Source organism: Pseudophryne corroboree, chromosome 1 (assembly GCF_028390025.1).
Source record: "Pseudophryne corroboree isolate aPseCor3 chromosome 1, aPseCor3.hap2, whole genome shotgun sequence".
In the NCBI taxonomy this organism is placed as follows: Eukaryota; Metazoa; Chordata; class Amphibia; order Anura; family Myobatrachidae; genus Pseudophryne; species Pseudophryne corroboree.
In genome coordinates this window covers 1,073,092,023-1,073,113,511 of record NC_086444.1, presented here as the reverse complement: position 1 = coordinate 1,073,113,511, position 21,489 = coordinate 1,073,092,023, and the positions used below count along the sequence as shown (strand labels likewise).

At 43.8% G+C, this 21,489-nt stretch overlaps 1 protein-coding gene across 2 annotated transcripts in view; it reads right to left on the bottom strand.

Annotated features, from left to right (window-relative positions):
- GABRA2 (gamma-aminobutyric acid type A receptor subunit alpha2) overlaps window positions 1–21,489 on the bottom strand; it is a 263,278-nt gene that overhangs the window by 147,488 nt on the left and 94,301 nt on the right. For both annotated transcript variants that reach the window (XM_063920978.1, XM_063920979.1), the window contains exon 5: window positions 6,583–6,803. In XM_063920978.1, coding sequence (XP_063777048.1) covers window positions 6,583–6,803 — 221 coding nt within the window. The remainder of the gene's footprint in view (window positions 1–6,582; window positions 6,804–21,489) is intronic.

Genomic DNA, 21,489 nt, shown 5'->3' with positions numbered 1-21,489 from the left:
GAATCTGCGGCCCTCTAACAGATGAGCACTCTGCAACCACCATAGCAGAGACACTCTTGTCCTTGTGGACAATTTTATCCGCTGATGCATCTGCAGATGCGATCCGAACCATTTGTCCAGCAGATCCCACTGAAAAGTTCGTGCATGGAATCTGCCGAATGGAATCGCTTCGTAAGAAGCTACCATTTTTCCCAGGACTCTTGTGCATTGATGCACAGATACTTTTCCTGGTTTTAGGAGGTTCCTGACTAGATCGGATAACTCCCTGGCTTTCTCCTCCGGAAGAAATACCTTTTTCTGAACAGTGTCCAGAATCATCCCTAGGAACAACAGACGTGTCGTCGGGATCAGTTGGGATTTTGGAAAATTCAGAATCCACCCGTGTTGTTGGAGCACTACTTGGGTTAGTGCTACTCCGACCTCCAGCTGTTCTCTGGATCTTGCCCTTATCAGGAGATCGTCCAAGTAAGGGATAATTAAGACGCCTTCTCTTCGAAGAAGGATCATCATTTCGGCCATTACCTTGGTAAAGACCCGGGGTGCCGTGGACAATCCAAACGGCAGCGTCTGAAACTGATAATGACAGTTTTGGACCACGAACCTGAGGTACCCTTGGTGTGAAGGACAAATTGGAACATGAAGGTAAGCATCCTTGATGTCCAAGGACACCATAAAATCCCCTTCTTCCAGATTCGCTATCACTGCTCTGAGTGACTCCATCTTGAACTTGAATTTTTGTATGTACAGGTTCAGAGATTTTAGATTTAGAATCGGTCTTACCGAGCCGTCCGGCTTCGGTACCACAAATAGCGTGGAGTAATACCCCTGTCCCTGTTGTAGGAGGGGTACCTTGACTATCACCTGCTGAGAATACAGCTTGTGAATGGCCTCCAATACCGTCGCCCTGTCGGAGGGAGACGTTGGCAAAGCAGACTTTAGGAAACGGCGAGGAGGGGACTTCTCGAATTCCAACCTGTAACCCTGAGATACTACCTGCAGGATCCAGGGGTCCACCTGCGAGTGAGCCCACTGTGCGCTGAAATGTTTGAGGCGACCCCCCACCGCCCCTGAGTCTGCTTGTAAGGTCTCAGCGTCATGCTGACGCCTTTGTAGAAGCCGGGGAGGGCTTCTGCTCCTGGGAAGGAGCTGCTTGTTGCAGTCTCTTACCCTTTCCTTTGCCTCGGGGCAAATAGGAATGTCCTTTTGCTCGTTTGTTCTTATAGGAACGAAAGGACTGCGGCTGAAAAGCCTGCTGCTTTTTCTGCTGGGAGGTGACCTGGGGTAAAAAGGTGGATTTTCCGGCCGTTGCCGTGGCCACCAGATCCGATAGACCGACCCCAAATAATTCCTCCCCCTTATACGGCAATACTTCCATATGTCATTTGGAATCCGCATCACCTGACCACTGGCGCGTCCATAAACTTCTTCTGGCAGATATGGACATCGCACTTACTCTTGATGCCAGAGTGCAAATATCTCTCTGTGCATCTCGCATATAAAGAAATGCATCCTTTAACTGCTCTATAGTCAGTAAAATACTGTCCCTATCCAGGGTATCAATATTTTCAGACAGTGACTCCGACCAAGCCACGCCAGCACTGCACATCCAGGCTGAGGCGATTGCTGGTCTCAGTATAACACCCGTATGTGTGTATATACTTTTTAATGTATTCTCCAGCCTCCTATCAGCTGGATCCTTGAGGGCGGCCGTATCAGGAGACGGTAACGCCACTTGCTTTGATAAGCGTGTGAGCGCCTTATCCACCCTAGGAGGTGTTTCCCAGCGCGCCCTAACCTCTGGCGGGAAAGGGTATAATGCCAATAACTTCTTTGAAATTAGCAGTTTTCTATCTGGGGTAACCCACGCTTCATCACACACTTCATTCAGTTCCTCTGATTCAGGAAAAACTATCGGTAGTTTTTTCACACCCCACATAATACCCCTTTTTGTGGTACTTGCAGTATCAGAGATATGCAAAGCCTCCTTCATTGCCGTGATCATATAACGTGTGGCCCTACTGGAAAATACGTTTGTTTCTTCACCGTCGACACTGGATTCAGTGTCAGTGTCTGGGTCTGTGTCGTCCGACTGAGGTAAAGGGCGTTTTACAGCCCCTGACGGTGTCTGAGACGCCTGGACAGGTACTAACTGGTTTGCCGGCTGTCTCATGTCGTCAACCGACTTTTGTAGCGTGCTGACACTATCCCGTAATTCCATAAACAAAGCCATTCATTCTGGTGTCGACTCCCTAGGGGGTGACATCACCATTACAGGCAATTGCTCCGCCTCCACGCCAACATCGTCCTCATACATGTCGACACACACGTACTGACACACAGCAGACACACAGGGAATGCTCTGATAGAAGACAGGACCCCACTAGCCCTTTGGGGAGACAGAGGGAGAGTTTGCCAGCACACACCCAAGCGCTATAAATATATATAGGGACAACCTTAATAAGTGTGTTCCCTTTATAGCAGCTCAAATATTATAAATATCGCCAATAAGTGCCCCCCCTCTCTGTTTTTACCCTGTTTCTGTAGTGCAGTGCAGGGGAGAGTCCTGGGAGCCTTCCTCGCAGCGGAGCTGGGCAGGAAAATGGCGCTGTGTGCTGAGGAGAATAGGCCCCGCCCCCTTTTCGGCGGGCTTCTTCTCCCGGTTTTTTTGGAACCTGGCAGGGGTTAAATACATCCATATAGCCCCAGGGGCTATATGTGATATATTTTAGCCAGAATAGGTATATTACATTGCTGCCCAGGGCGCCCCCCCCAGCGCCCTGCACCCTCAGTGACCGCTGGTGTGAAGTGTGCGGAGAGCAATGGCGCACAGCTGCAGTGCTGTGCGCTACCTCATGAAGACTGAGACGTCTTCTGCCGCCGGTTTCTGGACCTCTTCTCTATTCGGCATCTGCAAGGGGGTCGGCGGCGCGGCTCCGGTGACCCATCCAGGCTGTACCTGTGATCGTCCCTCTGGAGCTAGTGTCCAGTAGCCTAAGAAGCAAATCCATCCTGCACGCAGGTGAGTTCACTTCTTCTCCCCTAAGTCCCTCGTTGCAGTGAGCCTGTTGCCAGCAGGACTCACTGAAAATAAAAAACCTAACAAACTTTTTCTAAGCAGCTCTTTAGGAGAGCCACCTAGATTGCACCCTGCTCGGACGGGCACAAAAACCTAACTGAGGCTTGGAGGAGGGTCATAGGGGGAGGAGCCAGTACACACCACCTAGTGGTCAAACTTTTAAATTTTGTGCCCTGTCTCCTGCGGAGCCGCTATTCCCCATGGTCCTGACGGAGTCCCAGCATCCACTAGGACGTCAGAGAAATATACTATACATACACATATATTTTGTGCCCTATTTTAACTATAAAGTATTTACAAGTATCCAATAATTTGTCAACTGTAATAAATATATGATTTACTCAGTTACTCTTCTGACAGTTTTTATTTTTCGAAATGTTCAAACTGATTTTCAAAAACATGAAATATAATCTCTCTTGTAACAAGTTTAAATCACCAGCCAGTATAAGGCTGGACACCCGGGACTTGCCAGCACTCTAAGCCCATCATTTGAAAGATGAAGTATAATGGAATATATAAAACAATCAGCAGTGGCTATTTAAGAAGCACATCCTCATAAAAAAAATGTTTTATAAATGATCCACTGACAGGCAAGCATGAGTCTTGGCTTCTACATAACCAGATACATTAATGCAGGACATTAAACTTGCAAAGTAATCCCAGTAGCGAGCGCATCATTCAATGTACTCAGCAGAGTGAAATAATTAAGACCTCCTGTACTAAGAGCTTGATATATTATGAGGAAGGCAAGGTGGGAGTGCTAAGGAAGCACGGTTGCCAAGAAATGATGATGATGATGATAGATTGGGCATCCACAGTTAATAAGGCCATGTAAAGATAATTCAGACCCACCACATAGTCTTTTCTGTAGAGTCTTCAGAGACCAGCCATGCTTATGCCCAAGTCAGTGTTGAGTTCAGTTATCATGATTACAACCTATCAGAAAATATTAGGGCTAAACAGAATCAGACCAGTCAATTTCAGATCAATAGATGTAGCCATGCTCATCTTGCTGCGATGTGGAATGCTGCAACATGGCATAGCATGGCATGCTGGGCGGCGACTATTCATAGCCAGCGATTGCTGCATTAGTTCTTAATGGAATTAATGGAGCAATTGCCAGCTGCGATTAGTCACCTACCGGAGCGCCATGCAATATGCTGCATCGCAGCAAGATGATTATGGCTACATCTGTATGATCCATAGCAGAAGTGTTGCAGCTACTTGCAAGAAACTGTGGTTTTGGGTGAGTTTGCATCATACTGTAGATGCAGGAGTGGGTGCGCTTTCCCCATCACCACCTCTTATGGTGCCCATACACTCATGAGATAATCGGTGCTAACCTTCGATTTCGACCGGATCTGTGAAAGAAATCAAAGGATTGTATGCACATTTTAGGTAACTTGCGACGCGATGCGCGGGCACGCCGATCAAATCTCACGTCTCAAGATAGTATGTGCTGCACTTAATATTTATCGAATCGCAGTGCGATCGCATGTGTTTTAAAAACACATGCGATATATTGCACTGCGATGCGCGATGGGCACCCGCCAGGAGCAGACGGAGGCCGCTTCCACTCGCCGGTGACATGCCTATCACGTGATTACCATACGATCTATCGCATGATCGCATGGTAATCACTTTGGCAGTTCAGAACTGCCGGTGCAATGCCCTGCGATGTCGCGTCGCGGGGGCATCGCACAAGTGTATGGGCACCATTAGAGCAGCTCTGCTGTACAATAGCATCCCCGAATTCACTCTCTCACTTCAGTTCAGTTCATCACACTGTACAATGTGACCAATATAGGCAAATGGTAACAAGGGATAGTTAGTGTAAAAATAACAATGTTCCAACCGAAGCCTGGAAAATGGTTTTATTTCCTAAAGCGCAAAAAACAGTTGCTTACATTTAGAGGCAATGGGGGTGATTCCAAGTTGATCGTAGCCCAGCAAAACTTTGCAGGGCTACGATCATGACTGTAGACATGCGGGGGGACGCCCAGCACGGGGCTATCCCACCCAGCATGTCAGTGCCCCGCCCTGCCCCGCAGAAGTGCAAAAGTATCGCACAGCGGCGATGCTTTTGCACTTTAGGAGTAGCTCCAGGCCAGCGCAGCTTTAGCGTGCTGGCCAGGAGCTACTCGTCACTCCCCAGCCCGCAGCGGCTGATGTTACGCAGCCGCTGCGGGCCGCCCCCCCCCCCCGCATGGTCCGGCCACACCTGCGTTGGCCAGACCACGCCCACAAAACGGTGACCAAACGCCCAACGACCGCCTCTGCCTGTCAATCAGGCAGAGGCGATCGTAGCGCAGTGTCGGCCTTCGGCCGTCTGACAGTGCGCCGGCGCTTGTACAGTTCTGACCCGATCGCACCGCTGCGATAAACTGCAGCGTACGATTGGGTCAGAATGACCCCCAATATTCAGGAATACTTTGCTGTATCGCAGGTGAACGTTTACACAAGTTTGAAAAACTGCATGAAGACAAAGTCATAAGAATAAGGATAAAAACAAATTTTGTGAACTGGACCAGTAACATACTGTACTAGCTAACTCCCATTATAGTGAGTGATCTCCTGGTCTCCCAAGTTAGTCTGGCAATCTTACTGACAGGGGCACCAAGAAGGAGGTAGCGGATAATAATTGCTCGGGCTTGTGGTTGTTGGACGGAAGCAATGGGGGCGCCGGGTCTGCCTGCACCAGCGTAGCAGCAGCGTCACATTGGGCAGGAAGAGAGAGGAGACTAGGGCAGTACCCCATGCACAGCATTCATACCTCATCCTTTTTTTTTGTAGTTGGCATGGCCGCATTTACTTGATTTGGCCACACCCCCAGTACCCAGGGCCATCCCTACTCACAATGGACCTGTACGTTGATGCCAAACCAGGATGAGGGCATGGCATTGTGATTTTTGTTTATATTTTGTGGACACATCACCATACTAAAGTGGGCAAAGCTAAATGATGCAAAATGTATTACTGTGTCGCAGTGGGTGGAGTGTGATGATGTGACTCATATCATTAAGTCCTGCTTGACCTGATTTACTGAGCTACATCCTAATGACTAGTAATAAAAATCAGAAAAGCAATGACAACAGCTTTGGGACATTATCCATTACTACAACGTCCAGCTGCAAATCCCTATAAAATGTATTCTACTTGAAAATTAATATCTGTTGGCAACAATGCAGTATTTACAAGAAGAGGAAAATAAACTTATAGGCTATTACATTTTTCATACCTCTTAAACCTTAATCTTACATCATATAAAGACAAATAGGTAACTTTACTAAAGCTTCTAAAACAGAATTGATGTTGGCCATAGCAACCAATCAGATGGTGTCTATCATTCTCTATTGCCTTTTAGAAAATTATAAACAACATCTAAATTGGTTGCTATGGGCAACATCAACAATTCTGTTTAGACACTTTAGTAAATTTACCCCAATGTGTAATATATAAGGGTGCCAGGCGCTACTAATATTTATAAAAGAGAAGAAAGAAAATACCTCATTGTATATAGCAGAGTGCCATCATCTTGAATCCGTAGCAGCTTGTTAGGCATTGTCATGTTGTGGGCTATAGATTTCTTCCCATTATGGAAGAACGTGTCTGGCGTCCAAATTTTGTTAGCCATCAGATTGTTTAATCGAAGAATCCGCATTGGTCCTGTGAACCTCAGTCTTTCATCTTCCCAGTTTTGGCGAAAAAACACATCTATTGTGTACTCCTGTAATGACATACAATATTTACATGCGTAATAATAATTGATCAATAATAATCTGTGTGTTTGCAGTCCTAATTCATTTCTGAGAACATTGGGGGTCATTTCGAGTTGATCGCTAGCTGCTTTCGTTCGCTCTGCAGCGATGAGGCAAAAAAAAAATCACTTCTGCGCATGCGTATGCGGCGCAATGCGCACGCGCGTCGTACTATTGCAACGAACGATGTAGTTTCACACAAAGTCTAGCAAAGCTTTTCAGTCGCACTGCTGACCGCAGAGTGATTGACAGGAAAAGGGCGTTTCTGGGTGTCAACTGACCATTTCCGCAGGCGTGCCAGGAAAAACGCAGGCGTGGCTGGGCAAACGCTGGGCGTGTTTGTGACGTCAAAACAGGAACTGAACAGTCTAAAGTGATCGCAAGCGTTGAGTAGGTATTGAGCTACTCTAAAACTGCACAAAAAAAACTTTGTCGCCGCTCTGCGATCCTTTCGTTCCCACTTCTGCTAAGCTAAAATACACTCCCAGTGGGAGGCGGCATAGCATTTGCACGGTTGCTAAAAACAGCTAGGGAGCGATCAACTCGGAATGACCACCATTGAGCCTAATTCAAGGTTGACTGCAAAAGCAAAATCTTCCTCTAATGGACAAAACCATGTGCACTGCAATGGGGGGCAGATATAACATGTGCACAGAGATTTAGTTTTGGGTGGGTTATATTGTTTCTGTGTAGGGTAAATACTGGCTGCTTTATTTTTACACTGCAATTTAGATTCAGTTTGAAAACATTCCATCCAAATCTAACTCTCTCTGCACATGTTATATCTGCCCCACCTGCACTGCACATGGTTTTGCCCAATAGAGGAAGATTTTGCTTTTGCAATCAACCTTGAATTAGGACCATTATCATTTAATTATTGCTGGCTATACATTGCACAATTCTAGAGCACACCAGCCGACAGTGACAGGGGAGCAGCTGACTGGCAGATAGTTGGGAGTGCCAAACTGAATGATCCTGACCGTAATTTAGCTGTTTGCATGCTGTTAATGCAAGGTCAATACACTGAAAGATAACCGGTTTAAGACTTTCGATTAATAATATTTATTCCAAAGCATCACAGTATCACAGAATAAATTGTAAGAGACACTTTGCACAATATAGCACAATATTTTTTCTCCTGGTTGATCAATATTTTATTTTTGGAACAATATGGAATCAGTTTGGAATTTGTAGTGATGTTTTTACTGTTTTAACTATGTGTTTCAAAGTAGAAATGCAGCCTCATAAATGTAACACAATTGCCTATGACACAATTCATAATTATGTACTCAAAAGTAATGCACAGTATCTCGACTCTGCACATGTTCAGCCTTTTTTTACGTAAGCAAAATATGCTGATGAGGTCTCTGTAAATTATTATTATTTAGAAAGAGCTCTTCACTTGTAAAGACAGTTATAGTTCAGGTAAAGTGGGTTCAGTATGTAATCCCGATGGATGGGATGCCGATGGTCAGAATACCGACATCGGCATCCCGGTCATTAAAATCCCACCATCCACGCAGTTTATACACTAAACTTTCCCTGTCTCATATACTAACCCTAACCCTCCCTTGTGGGTGCCTAACCCTAACCCACCCCAGGGGTGCCTAACCCTAACCCTCCCTTCCCCGCTATCTAACCCTAACCTCCCCACCGGGAATACCACCTCTGTCGGCATCGTGTCGTCTGTATTGTGGCCACAAGGTATGGTGATCGCCGTGATCCCGCCAGGCAGCATCTTAACTGCGTCATGGTAAAGTATAAGGTGCAAAGTGGCAGCACCTTATTAATGTGTATAACTCATGTACTCAGAGCCACTTTTGCAAAATCTGACAGGGTGAATACTGGCTATTGATGCTCCCACTGTCCCCCCACATCCCAGATCCCTGTCTTTTTTTCAACTTTTCAAGTAAGTAATTATAGATTATTGCTTTATCTCCTCCATTATAATCCATGTATCTATTCTTTCACAATTTTTCCAAGTCACTTATAATATTAGTGAGACTTGTAGCCCTGCTAGCAGATGGCATTAGAAGGCACTTGGCACCGTTATAAGATAGTATACTTCCTCCTAGAGATGGACTCTAAACACCCCTTAAAAAAGTTTGTTAGGGTATATCTTGGGACACTTTCTAAAAAACTATGGTGCATGCAGATTTCACCCATGCATGTTTTTCAGGACTGAACCTCTTCCAAACAATGAGGAAGCAGAGAATAGCAAGAGTCAATTTTGAGTCTGACTAGAACAGGAGCAAAACTGTAATGACAGCAGGAACACCAGTTTATAATTCATGGCATTAATGAGGCATTATGCTTTGGGGACTTTTAAAAGACCTATGGTGTGTGAGGGGAAATGTCATGCTTTGAACTTTAAGTCTCAGAAAGAAAGACTTTGGGATAGATTTATCAAGGCTTGGAGTGTGATAGAGTGGAGAAATTCCCCAAAACAACCAATCTGCAAAGTCTTTGAAAGGATTCGGCACAATATCCCGATGGACGTGATGCCGGTGGTCAGAATACCGACAGTGGCATCCCAACCATCAAAATCCCGACAGCCCCTCAGAGAGTACCCCAACCCTCTCCAGCCCCCTACCCCAACCTTAACTCTCCCTTGTGGGTGCCTAATCCTAACACTCCCCGTGGGGCCAAACCCTAGACCTCCCCTGACCCTACCCTAACCTTAACCCTCCCTGGGTGGTGCCTAACCCTAACCCTTCCTTCCCCGCTGCCTAATCCTAACCCTCTACGCTTGGTGCCCAACCCTAACCTCCCCTTATAAGTGCCTGACCCTAACCCCTCTTCCCTGGTACTTAACTATACCCTTCTTGTCCCTGCACCCCAATCCTAACCCCCCCTCCTTCTAATCCCTAAACCTAACCTTCCATCCCCCTGCGGCAGGACGTGAGCGTGTCCCTTTGGAAGAACGATCGGGATTCTGGGCGTCTGTATTTTGACACCGGGATCTTGAGCTCCGTCGGGATTTTGACACTGGCCTTATGCCGTTGTTCGGGATTCCAGCGTCATTATTTCGACCACTGGGATCCAGTCCGGCTGCATTTTAACTACATCCCCTTTGAAAGGACAGGAGCTAATTAGTTGCTTTGGGCAACTATTCCATTTTATCTCTCTCTCCATGGCTTGTTATGTCTCCCCCTGTATCTCTCGGTGGCAGTTGAGGAACAACCTCCCTCTTTCTCTCTGAAGAAGTCTTATATCGCATAGAGACTTTTAGAAGATTGCCTTTATATTGAGCCAAGGTGTGACTGAATTTCTATTATAGGTAACGGGCCATAAAGAGAGTGGTGGCTCCAGAAGTGAGACTGCAGCTCAGTCCAAAATTTAAACAGGTGCGTCACACCAACTGCCAGTAAGTCCCGGCCGGTGATGTTTGGCGTGGCTCCCCATTTTACATTTTGGACTGTGCTGCAGCTGCCATTGCATACAGACCAAAGCTATGTGTGATTTTTCAAACTTTCATCCATCCAAGGTCACTGAGATCAATGCTCATTACTATAAACCTTATTAGTGCTCTTCTCTCTCGAAGATTTGATACAGGTCCCCTATGGTGAGAAGTGGAAAAGTTGCCCATAGCAACTAATAATATTCTAGCTATCATTTTTAATAGGCCGGTGGCTAAAATCAGATTAATATGGCTCCACTGGCCCACTTCTCCACTTTTTTTCCCCACTTGATACATCAGCCCATTAGTTCTATTTTCATCAAAAACATCATCATTGTAATCTTTTATTTATAGGGATTCACTTTCATAAAAGTATAAAGCATTGTGTGAGGAGAAGAAAGACCTAACTGATGTGAATAATCTTTATTGTTCTTGTCCAGTTGTTCTGGAGTCAAACAGAGTATTTCTGAAGATCATTTGTCTTTCCGATAATCAGCACAGCTTCATTTTAAAAATCTGGTTCATCCAGTTAACTAGTTTGGCAGCAACTGCAAGAAAATAAACACCTTCTGTCTCCTTTTACTCCACCAGTCCATCACAGATCTCTTTACCATTTATCTACAGCATGTAGGATGTTAATAAAGGCAGGATGATAATAAAGGCAGGATGAGGCAATTACATAAATAGCTGCAAATTTAACTAGCTTTAGTGAAGTCTGTTGGCAAACTTTATCATCCTGCAGAGTTCTGATTGTTTTGTATTTTCTGAAAGACATTCTGCATGATAATCCTTTGCTTCTGAACATAATATTGTGGCCAGGGACAGGGTATCATATCATCAGGGTTATACTTGTGGGCTAGGTGTCAGAATGCAGGTAAAGAGGTAGCAGACTAATAGGCCCTACACACTGGCCGACAATCCTCAAAGAAATGAACGATCTTGTTCATTATTGAACGAGATAACGTTCATATCTTTGAGTGTGGAGTCACCAGAGATGAACGATGTGCGTCCCCGCGCTCGTTCTTCGCTGGTGCCCCGTCGGCTGTGCATGCAGACCAATATAGACGATCTTGTCCATATTTGCCTGCGCTGCTATGGAGCCGGGTGACAGGGGGAGTGAAGAAACTTCACTCCCCCCATCACTGCCCCCCCCCCCCCCCCCCACCGCCGGGTCGCCCGTCGGCCGTATCCGCCGCCGGGCAGCTCAGCGGCGGATCGATCAATGTGTAGGGCCCTTAAGGGGTGAATTAAATTAGCCGTGAGAAGTTTTCACAGGTGCTTTAACGCTGTGACTACTCATTTGCACTCCTTTTTTCACCAGACAGCCTGGTTAACGACCATTAAATTAGCTTATTAACAGGCATTAACACGGGTTAATGGGTGTTAATAACACACAGAATTCGAGTATTAACAGGGTTGTGGCACCCTTCGGGGATCTTTTTTCGAGCCGCTGATGCTGATGAATAGAAATCCCTGATAATGTAAATCTTGGCTTTAAGGTGAATTAGATAGAAACTATAGTATTTTGTTCATATGTTTGTAAATCCAGTCATCAGGACACAGAGACATGTGAGTTCACTGCTGTGCTGTTTTATTTCATCACCAACTCCAGGCACACTGCACACTGGACCACCCATTTCCCAGCATCCCCCTGATCCCAGGGACCATCACTGAAGATTGAGGCTTACACAGATTAGTAAGGGAGTGTCTACAAATATTAAGCATTCTAATACACTAACATCGCATCCTCTTTTCTTTAAAGATAAGCCCTGTACGCTTCAATGCACAATTAACAACATCATATTAAGAACATCATCTAACACGTTTCAATGAGTCTCTCAGGTCTGCGTATTTACCTTTTGGGTCTTTCATACACAGTCTGTGTTTCATCTACCATGTTGGACCTTTCTAGAATCGTGGTTTGTTCACCATTATGAGGATCATCATACATGTCAGATGAAGGGTATTCTTCAGTCATGTTGTCTTCATTATGGTTAGGTTGAGATCTTAAATCCACCCAATTTCTTCTTACTTCCGTTCCACGCTCTGTACATATAGTATAAGATCTTGGTGCTACTTGTGCTTGCACAATACCTTTCTGCACCCAAATACCTTTCTCGTGATCTCTGAGACGGACTTGGTCACCCAATTTTAGAGCAGATAAGCTTTTTGCTCCCCTGTCATGGAACAGTTTCTGTTTCGCCTGTTGACGTTCCTTACTCAGTCTGACCAACGCTGAGTTATGTGTATTAAGCAGTTCATCATGTATTGGGAGATTTGCTCTAATCCTCCTTCCCATCAGCATTTGTGCAGGAGAAAGTCCATTCTGTAAAGGTGTACTGCGGTAGATTAAAAGACTTTTGTAGAAATCTTCTTTACCTTCTTGAGCTTTTTTCATGAGACTCTTTACAGTTTTTACTGAACTTTCCACCAACCCATTTGAGCGTGGATAGTGGGGAATTGACGTAGTATGGACAAATTCCCACTCATCAGCAAATATTCTAATTTCAGCACTGGAAAACTGAGGACCATTGTCAGTGAACACTTCCATAGGAACACCATGCCTTGCAAAGATTGACTTCATGCAGTGGCGGATCCAGGGGGGGGGCACGCGGGCCCGTGCCCCCCCTGTCATGTCTGGCACTTTAAAAACAACAACAGAGCAGTCCCTTTTAAAAAGAAGCGGCGGCGCAGACGGCGCCCGCCGCGATGAAGGGTCTGGCAGCGGCGGCGGCAGAGCCGGATTAATGGGGGGGGCCTGGGGGTAAGTACCCCGGGCCGCCCAATCTAAAAGGTTCCCCGCCGCAGATCGGATCTCTTTTCAATCCGATCTGCGGTGCTGCGCTTACGTATCCCGGCTCCCCAGCCCCGCTGCCCTGTCCCTAACGTCCTCCTCCTTCTTCAGTGCAGCCTGCGACACACCAATGACTGAGCCGCAGGCTTGCTGAGCCGGACAGCAATTGGACAGCTGAGCCGTCGCTCAACTGCCCTGACTAAGAGTGCTCTAAGAGCGGTAGTCAGGGCAGCTCAGCTGTCCAATTGCTGTCCGGCTCAGCAAGCCTGCGGCTCAGTCATTGGCGCGCCGCAGGCTGCACTGAAGGAGGAGAGATGCGTGGAGCCCCGGAGGCTGTAGCTATGTTTGCGTCCTTGGAGGAGAGGCCGAGAGAAGCCAGCTCTCGGTCTCCAATTGAGCAGTACTGCCCGCCAGCAACATAACCACAAATGTAAGGCTGGCTAAATTTTAATATTTTAATATATTTTATTCTTGGTCATATGTTCATATATATATATCTATATATATGTATATATATATGTATATATATGTATATATGTATATATATATATATATATATATATATATATGTATGTATATATATATATCTATCTATCTATCTATCTATATATCTATAGATACTCTGTAATCAAATAAAAAAGAAGGAGCGCTCTTGTGAGGCCACGCACACCTTCATGGGGCCGCACGCCTTCGGCATGCACAAGGTGCCCCCCCTGTCATTTTTTCCTGGATCCGCCCCTGACTTCATGCAATTGATTACGGCTTTACTAGTAGTTGTAGTGTCTTCACCTCAGGGTACAGTAATAATCAGTCACGACAATGTACGTTTTCCCATTACAATCAAACAAATCTGCGCCAACTTTCTGGTACGGTCTCTCTGGCACTGCGTGAGGACTCAGTGGCTCGACTTGTTGTTTCGATCTATACGCAAGACATAAGTCACATGTAGCTGTAGTCTGTGCTATGTCTTGGTTCATTCTTGGCCAATACATAACTTCACGCGCTCTCCGCTTACATTTTTCTTCTCCTATGTGGCCTTCATGTAACTTGCACAGCATAGTTTTTCTTAGTCGTACAGGTATGACAAACCTATTGCCTTTCTAAATAATACCATCGACAACTGTAAGGTCACTGCGGTACATCCAATAATCATGGATAGACAGCGGGCACGCATGTTTTTCGGCTGGCCAACCTTTCAGAATGATATCTTTCAACACTTTCATTGTGTCATCTGTCTCAGTTTCTTTCCTAATCTGTTCTTGTCGTGCAAGAGACACTGGTAGAGAAGCTACGATCAAATTAACATAGGCTTCTATCTCTTCATCCATCAGACTTTTGGAACCTTCACTTTTGTCCACAGCACGAGAAAGTGTATCAGCAATGTACATGTATTTGCCGGGACAGTACAGCAAATGTACATCATATTTCTGTAGTCTGATAAGCATTCGTTGAATTCTTATGGGACAGTCATGTAATGATTTAGTCATGATAGCTACCAATGGCTTGTGGTCAGTTTCCACTGTAAATGTTTGACCATACACAAACTGATGAAATCCCTCACATGCATATGTGATCGCTAGAAGTTCTTTTTCTATCTGAGCATACCTTGTTTCAGCACTTGTCAGTGCTCTCGATGCATAGATTACTGGTTGCCATGTATCCTCATGTTCTTGTAACAGCACTGAGCCTAGGCCAAATTGCGAAGCATCTGCTGAAATTCTTATTCTTTTCGCAGGATCAAAGAATTTTAGCACTGGTTGCTCTGTAATGATCTGTTTCAAGTTTTGCCAACTTTCTTCTTGTTCATGTGACCACATCCACTCGTTATCTTTGTCCAACAACCATCTAAGAGAGGCTGTTCGTTCAGAGAGTTGAGAAATAAACTTTCCTAAGTAATCATTCCTAGGAATCTTCTGATGTCGTCATTGTAGTTAGGACGTTCCATGTTCACTATGACTGATATTTTCCTTGGGTCTGGTTTTACACCTTGATCCGAGACCACGTCGCCCATAAAGGTATGTGTATTCACGCCAAATTCACATTTGTCCTTGTTTAGCTTTAGATTCACTTTCTTGACAAGTTCCATTACTTGTCTCAATCTAGAATCATGTTCTTCCTTTGTAGATCCCCAGACAATAATGTCATCCATCATTGTTTCAACACCTGGAATATGTTCAAAAATCATGTGTATCTTTTTGTGATATACTTCTGGAGCAGACAATATTCCATATGGTAGTCAAAGAAATCTGTATCGACCTTCTGGTGTATTAAATGTACAAAGCTTTGAGCTGGCCTCATCTAGCTTCATTTGCCAGAATCCTGAAGATGCGTCCAATTTACTGAACCATTTTGCTCCCGCAAATTGCGACATGATTTCATCTCTGGTTGGTAGTTTGAAATGTTCTCGTTTAATAGCTTTGTTTAAATCTCTGGGGTCTAGACATATTCTGAGTTGTCCATTTTTCTTTTCAACAATTACTAAGGAGCTTACCCATTCAGTAGGCTCATCAACTTTCTGTATCACACCCAATCGGTTGCACATTTTTATCCACAATCAGTAAAGATGTTTTAAACTGTTGTCCCTTATATTTCAGTGTCACTAAGCATGTACCTTTCACAGGAATTTCCTCCCCAGTGTACCCTGTAACTTTCACTTTGGCTGGATGAATTTTAGGTTTTACTCTAAAAGTCTTATAGTTTTGAAACGATATTAAATTCACCTGCGCGCCAGTGTTAAGCTTAAAGGGAATGACAATCTTGTTCACAGTTAAAGGGACAATCCATTCTTTCTTATCTGCACTGCAAAGATCAATGCAATCCATAAAGAATTCCTGTTTGTTTAACAGCATGCACATTGGTTGTTTCACTTTTGATTTTACAGCATTTGGCAAAGTGATTAAGTCTACCACATGTCATGCAGGTTTTACCATAAGCCGGGCACATTTTAGGATTGTGAGCATTTCCACATCTACTACACATTTCCTTATTAGACTGTGGCTTAGAATGCTTCATTCTTGAGAATGGAGGTTTGCTTGGCTCTGTTTTCTGCACCACATGTACGTGCTGTACATCAGCTTCCTTGTGTAACTTTTTGGCTTGAAATCTAGTTACTTCTGCAGATCTGCACATAGGCCCTCATTCCGAGTTGTTCGCTCGCTAGCAGATTGTAGCAGCATTGCACACGCTAGGCCGCCGCCCTCTGGGAGTGTATCTTAGCATAGCAGAATTGCGAACGAAAGAGTAGCAGAATTGCGAATAGAAAATTCTTAGCAGTTTCTGAGTAGCTCGAGACTTACTACTACACTGCGATCAGCTCAGCCCATTTCGTTCCTGGTTTGACTTCACAAACACGTCCTGCGTTCGGCCAGCCACTCCCCCGTTTCTCCAGACACTCCTTCGTTTTATTCTGGCACACCTGCGTTTTTCCGCACACTCCCAGAAAACGGACAGTTTCCGCCCAGAAACACCCACTTCCTATCAATCACACTCCGATCACTTCAACGATGAAAATTCTTTGTTCGGCCGTGAGTAAATCTACTAAGTTTTGTGCTAAAATACTTAAGCATGCGCACTGCGTACCATGCGCATGCGCATTTTTGCCTTAATCACTCCGTTGCGAAAATCGGCAACGGGCGAACAACTCGGAATGACCCCAAAGTCACTGCCTTTTCTAGTGTTAGGTCTTGCTCTCTCAGCAGTCTCTCTGCGAGTCCATTATCAGGTATTCCACAGACAATACGATCTTTAATCAGTGAATCCTTTAAATCACCAAACTCACAGGTTTTACTGAGTGATTGCAGCTCTGTAACATACTGATCAAATCCATCTACAGACTTCTGATCACATGTGAAAAACTTATATATTTCATGTCACATTTTTCCTTGGCACAAAGTAATCTTCAAACTTGTGCATTATAGAAGATAGCACCATACTCTGCCCCTCATCAAACTGAAAACTATTCTAAATGTCCAGCACATCCTCTCCTATCACATGGAGGAAAATGGATGCCTTAGTTTTGTCAGCCTCTGTATCAGCTCCACGTGCAGCAAGAAATATATTAAACCTTTGCTTAAATCTTTTCCAGTTCTCAGACAAGTTACCAGACATCAGCATGCCGGTTGGAGGAGCCAGTTTATCCATGGTTACTCACTGTTTGAAGAGAGGAGCACATGGCAGGCTTTGCAGACACTGAGTATCACAGCCTTACAGACTTCTGCAAGATTCTTTCACACTCTGAGAGCACTAGCAGTCCAAATTAAACTTCTTCTGACACCATGTTTTGTTAATATGTTTGTAAATCCAGTCATCAGTACACAGAGACATGTGAGTTCACTGCTGTGCTGTTTTATTTCATCACCAACTCCAGGCACACTGCACACTGGACCACCCACTTCCCAGCATCCCCCTGGTCCCAGGGACCATCACTGAATATTCAGGCTTACACAGATTAGTAAGGGAGTGTCTACAAATATTAAGCATTCTAATACACTAACATCACATACAGCAGCTAATTGATTTCCCCCTAAGGGTCTTTGTACTAAGTCTTAGAGAGAGAGAGATAAAGTAGAGAGCACCTAACTGCCATAATTTGATTTTATGAGATGCTCACCTATATTTACTGTACTGCTTGTCAGCTAGATGTGTCATCGCTTGGAGAGTGATAAATTGGATAGAGATAAAGTACCAGCCAATCAGCTCCTAAATGCTACAGGCTATGTGAGAGATGTTAACAGCATTAAACACATAAAAAGGGTTGCTTGGGTATCAGGATAAGGAGAAAACCACCAGCAGCATGGGATTATAGTCACCGCAAGTCCCGGTTTACTCAGGGCGTCCCCACGCTGTCAGAACCAGTCTTCAAGTCTCCAAATGACCCAGCACAGAAAAAGCAGTCCCCATCTTAAGCGCTTTCGGATATCGTATCCTTCTTCAGAAGCGTAGGGGACCAGCACGCTGTCCTGCTTTAAATAGTGTCTTAATCTAGGAGATTCATTGCAGCTGTGAAGAAAGACACTCCCATACGGCATGTCCGTGATATAGGGAGTGACGTTTGCGTTCCATCGGGCGGAACTCGCATTGCCGGAAGTGACGTATGCGGAACCCGGCATGCGTTCCATTGCGTATCAGTTCACAGCTCAGTCCCGATATACATCTCCACACAGGATCATCAAGCACCCAAAATATAAAAATAAATACATCAGGGGTAACTTATAACAACATTATATATAAAAACTATAAAAATCATTATTGTTTAAAAAGAAGAAATTTAAAAATCATAAAAACCATTTTAGTTCGAAGTCGCTATTCAACCCAGAGGGGACTAAAGTTTTTAATTTGTATATCCACTTCATTTCTGTTTTCGCCAATAAAGTGTCAGTTTCTTTATTACGAGGAGTGGGGTTAATGGTTTGAATACCCCAAAAGGACTTGAAATGACAGGGTTTACAGGCGTGTTTCAATTTAAAATGTTTTGAGACCGTATGTGTATCCAGTCCCTTCTTTACATTGCGGATGTGTTCGGATAGTCTTGTTTTTAAATTTCTACTTGTCTTTCCGACATATATTAATCCGCAATCACATTCCATCGCATAAATCACATTGCTTGAATTGCATGTAATGAAATTCTTGATGGGATAGGTATTTTCACCAACTGTAAATTCTTTAATCTTACTCGCACCTTTTGTGCATTTGCACATGGCGCAGAGACCACATCTATAAAATCCAGTACTTCTGATACTAGTTCTCTTAGGGACTTCAATAGAACTACGTACTAAGTTATCCCTAATAGATCTAGACCTTCTGTAAATAAACTTGGGCTTAGAGGGTAATATTGGACCTAAAACGGGATCCTTAGTGAGCACCATCCAGTGTTTTTTCATGATGGACTCAATTTCCCTGTACTGTGAATTGAAGTCAGTGATGAAAGACCACTTAAAATCATTCTCTCTAGGTGTCTTCTGATTATTTCCCTGTATTAAATCTTTCCTATCTAGAGTGTTAACTCTCTCCTGAGCTTTTGTTAGACTTTCTTCACTATAACCTTTCTCAATAAATCGTTCACATAAATCACCCATTTGACTCTTACAAGTACTAGTATCAGTACAATTCCGTTTCACCCTTAGTAGTTGACTATAAGGGATGCCGTCTAACCAGTGATCATGATGTTGGCTGGTTCTTTCAATAAACCCATTAGAGTCAGTAGGTTTGCGATATAGTTTCGTATTTATTGACCAATTTGTTACATAGATGCAGAGGTCCAGATACATTATTTCCTTCTGACTTGTAGTAGTCGTTAACTTAATATTAAATGGATTATGGTTAAGTCCTTCAATAAAACCATCCAGAGCTTTCAGATCACCATTCCAGACGAATAGTATATCGTCTATGTAGCGACGCCATAGCACCAGGCCCGCCCCGAGCTGCTCTCCATGCCATATCGCCCTCTCCTCCCAATAGGCCATGAAGAGGTTGGCATAACTCGGGGCGAACCTGGTGCCCATTGCTGTCCCCACTCGTTGAAGGTAATAATTACCGTTAAACACGAAATAATTATTTCTTAAAATAAACCTAATACCCTCCAAAATAAAGGTCTTTAGATCAGAAGAGTAATCAGATAATTCCAAAAAATAGGACACAGCCTCGATGCCCTTTTCTTCCTCTATAATTGTATAGAGGGTGGATACATCGGAACTAGTTAAAAAACATAGTTCTCCTCCCATCGCAAATCATCCAATATGGTTAGAAGTTGTCCTGTGTCCTTAAGGTAAGATTTTGTGCACTTAACCAACGGTTGTAAATAGTGGTCTAACAACATTGAAAGATTGGAAGTGACACTATTCACCCCGGACACTATAGGTCTACCTGGAGGACAGACTGGGTTTTTATGAACCTTAGGCAGACAATAAATAGTAGGAATTGTAGGATGCTCGATGTTAATAAAATCGAACTCATCCTTTGTTATAACACCCTTCGTTAAACTTTCTGTTGTCCATCTACACAATGATTCACTGATCTTAAGGGTGGGGTCTGCCCTGATTTTCGAATAAGTGATCCCATCACCGAGCTGGCGATCCAACTCAGCTATGTAATCCACCTTATCCATCAAGACTAGACCTCCACCCTTATCTGCGGGTTTAATGATGATACTGTCATCATTCCTCAAAGATTTTAGAGCGGACCATTCCTTTTTGGTTAAATTGCACTTTCTACATTTTTTCCTCAGAGTCTGTTCAACATCGTCCAATACCAGTTTGCTAAAGCAGTCTATAAAACTCCCCTTGGCAAACGTGGGGTAAAAAGATGATTTGGGTTTGAATTGGGAACCATGTTGAGCTTCCGAATCACCCACCTCATCATTATTTTTACCCGTAAAGAACCTCCTCAATGTGAGTTTGCGTATGAACTTTTGAAGGTCTATGTAGAAACCAAAGGGCTCTAACTGACTAGTAGGGGCAAATTTCAGCCCTCTAGTAAGTACTTTCGTTTCATCCACTGTAAGTACTTTTTTGCTTAAATTAAATATTTTTACTGTATTAACCTTAGGAGTTTCAACTTTCTTTTTAATGGGTTTTTTGTTGTTGTTCTTTACACCCCCTCTTTCCCCCCTCTTTCTACTCTTATTAGGGTTCTTCTTTATCCCCTCCCTATAGTTCTTTGGGGGGTCCCGGGGGTTAATTTTAGCTAATTCATCCTCCTTCGTGATCGATCCCAATCTAAAAAATGGGTTTTCTGGGGTCTAGCACCCCTTTGGTTCCACCTATCTTGTGAGATATCATCATCCATATGATACCGATCATATCTATCCCTTTGATAGGAACCTTCTTCCCTCCTCTCCATCCTTCTAAAGTTTGTCCTCCTATAGTTTTCTCTAGGATGATTCTGTATATCTCGCCTCCCTGTTTTATTAAAATTAATCCTTTTACCCCCTCTATATTTTACTTCCTGCCATTCATTTTGTCCCTCAGATATAGGTTCTCTAAAACTATTCCTCCTGTAATTGATTACTTTGGGATTGGCTTTAATTGGTGTAGTGATAAAATCTTTAGGATTTTTCGTCTGATTCTTATCCCTAAAGTATTTCTTTTTCTTTCTTTCCTTAATTTCCCTTGTTTCTTTATTTAGTTTTCGCACTATTTCTGTCTCCGCTTCCTTTACGTCTTCTAAATCTAACAGGGGATCTAAAGTAGTGCGGAGACCTGCAATCTCATTATTTAAAACCTGTAGGTCTTTCTTTCTCTCTCTTAGAATAAGATCGATTAATTTGTGGGAACAGTTATCTAAAATGGAATCCCATTCTTGTCTAAATTCCTCATTGGAAATATTAAAGGTTGGATTTTTTATTATTCTTAAACCTTTGGGGATTAATTTATCCATTTGATATCGTCCCAGTGTATTAATTTCCCACCACAACCTATTTTCTTTAATTAAAGCTGTATCTAGGTTGTGTAAAATTGAGGATAAA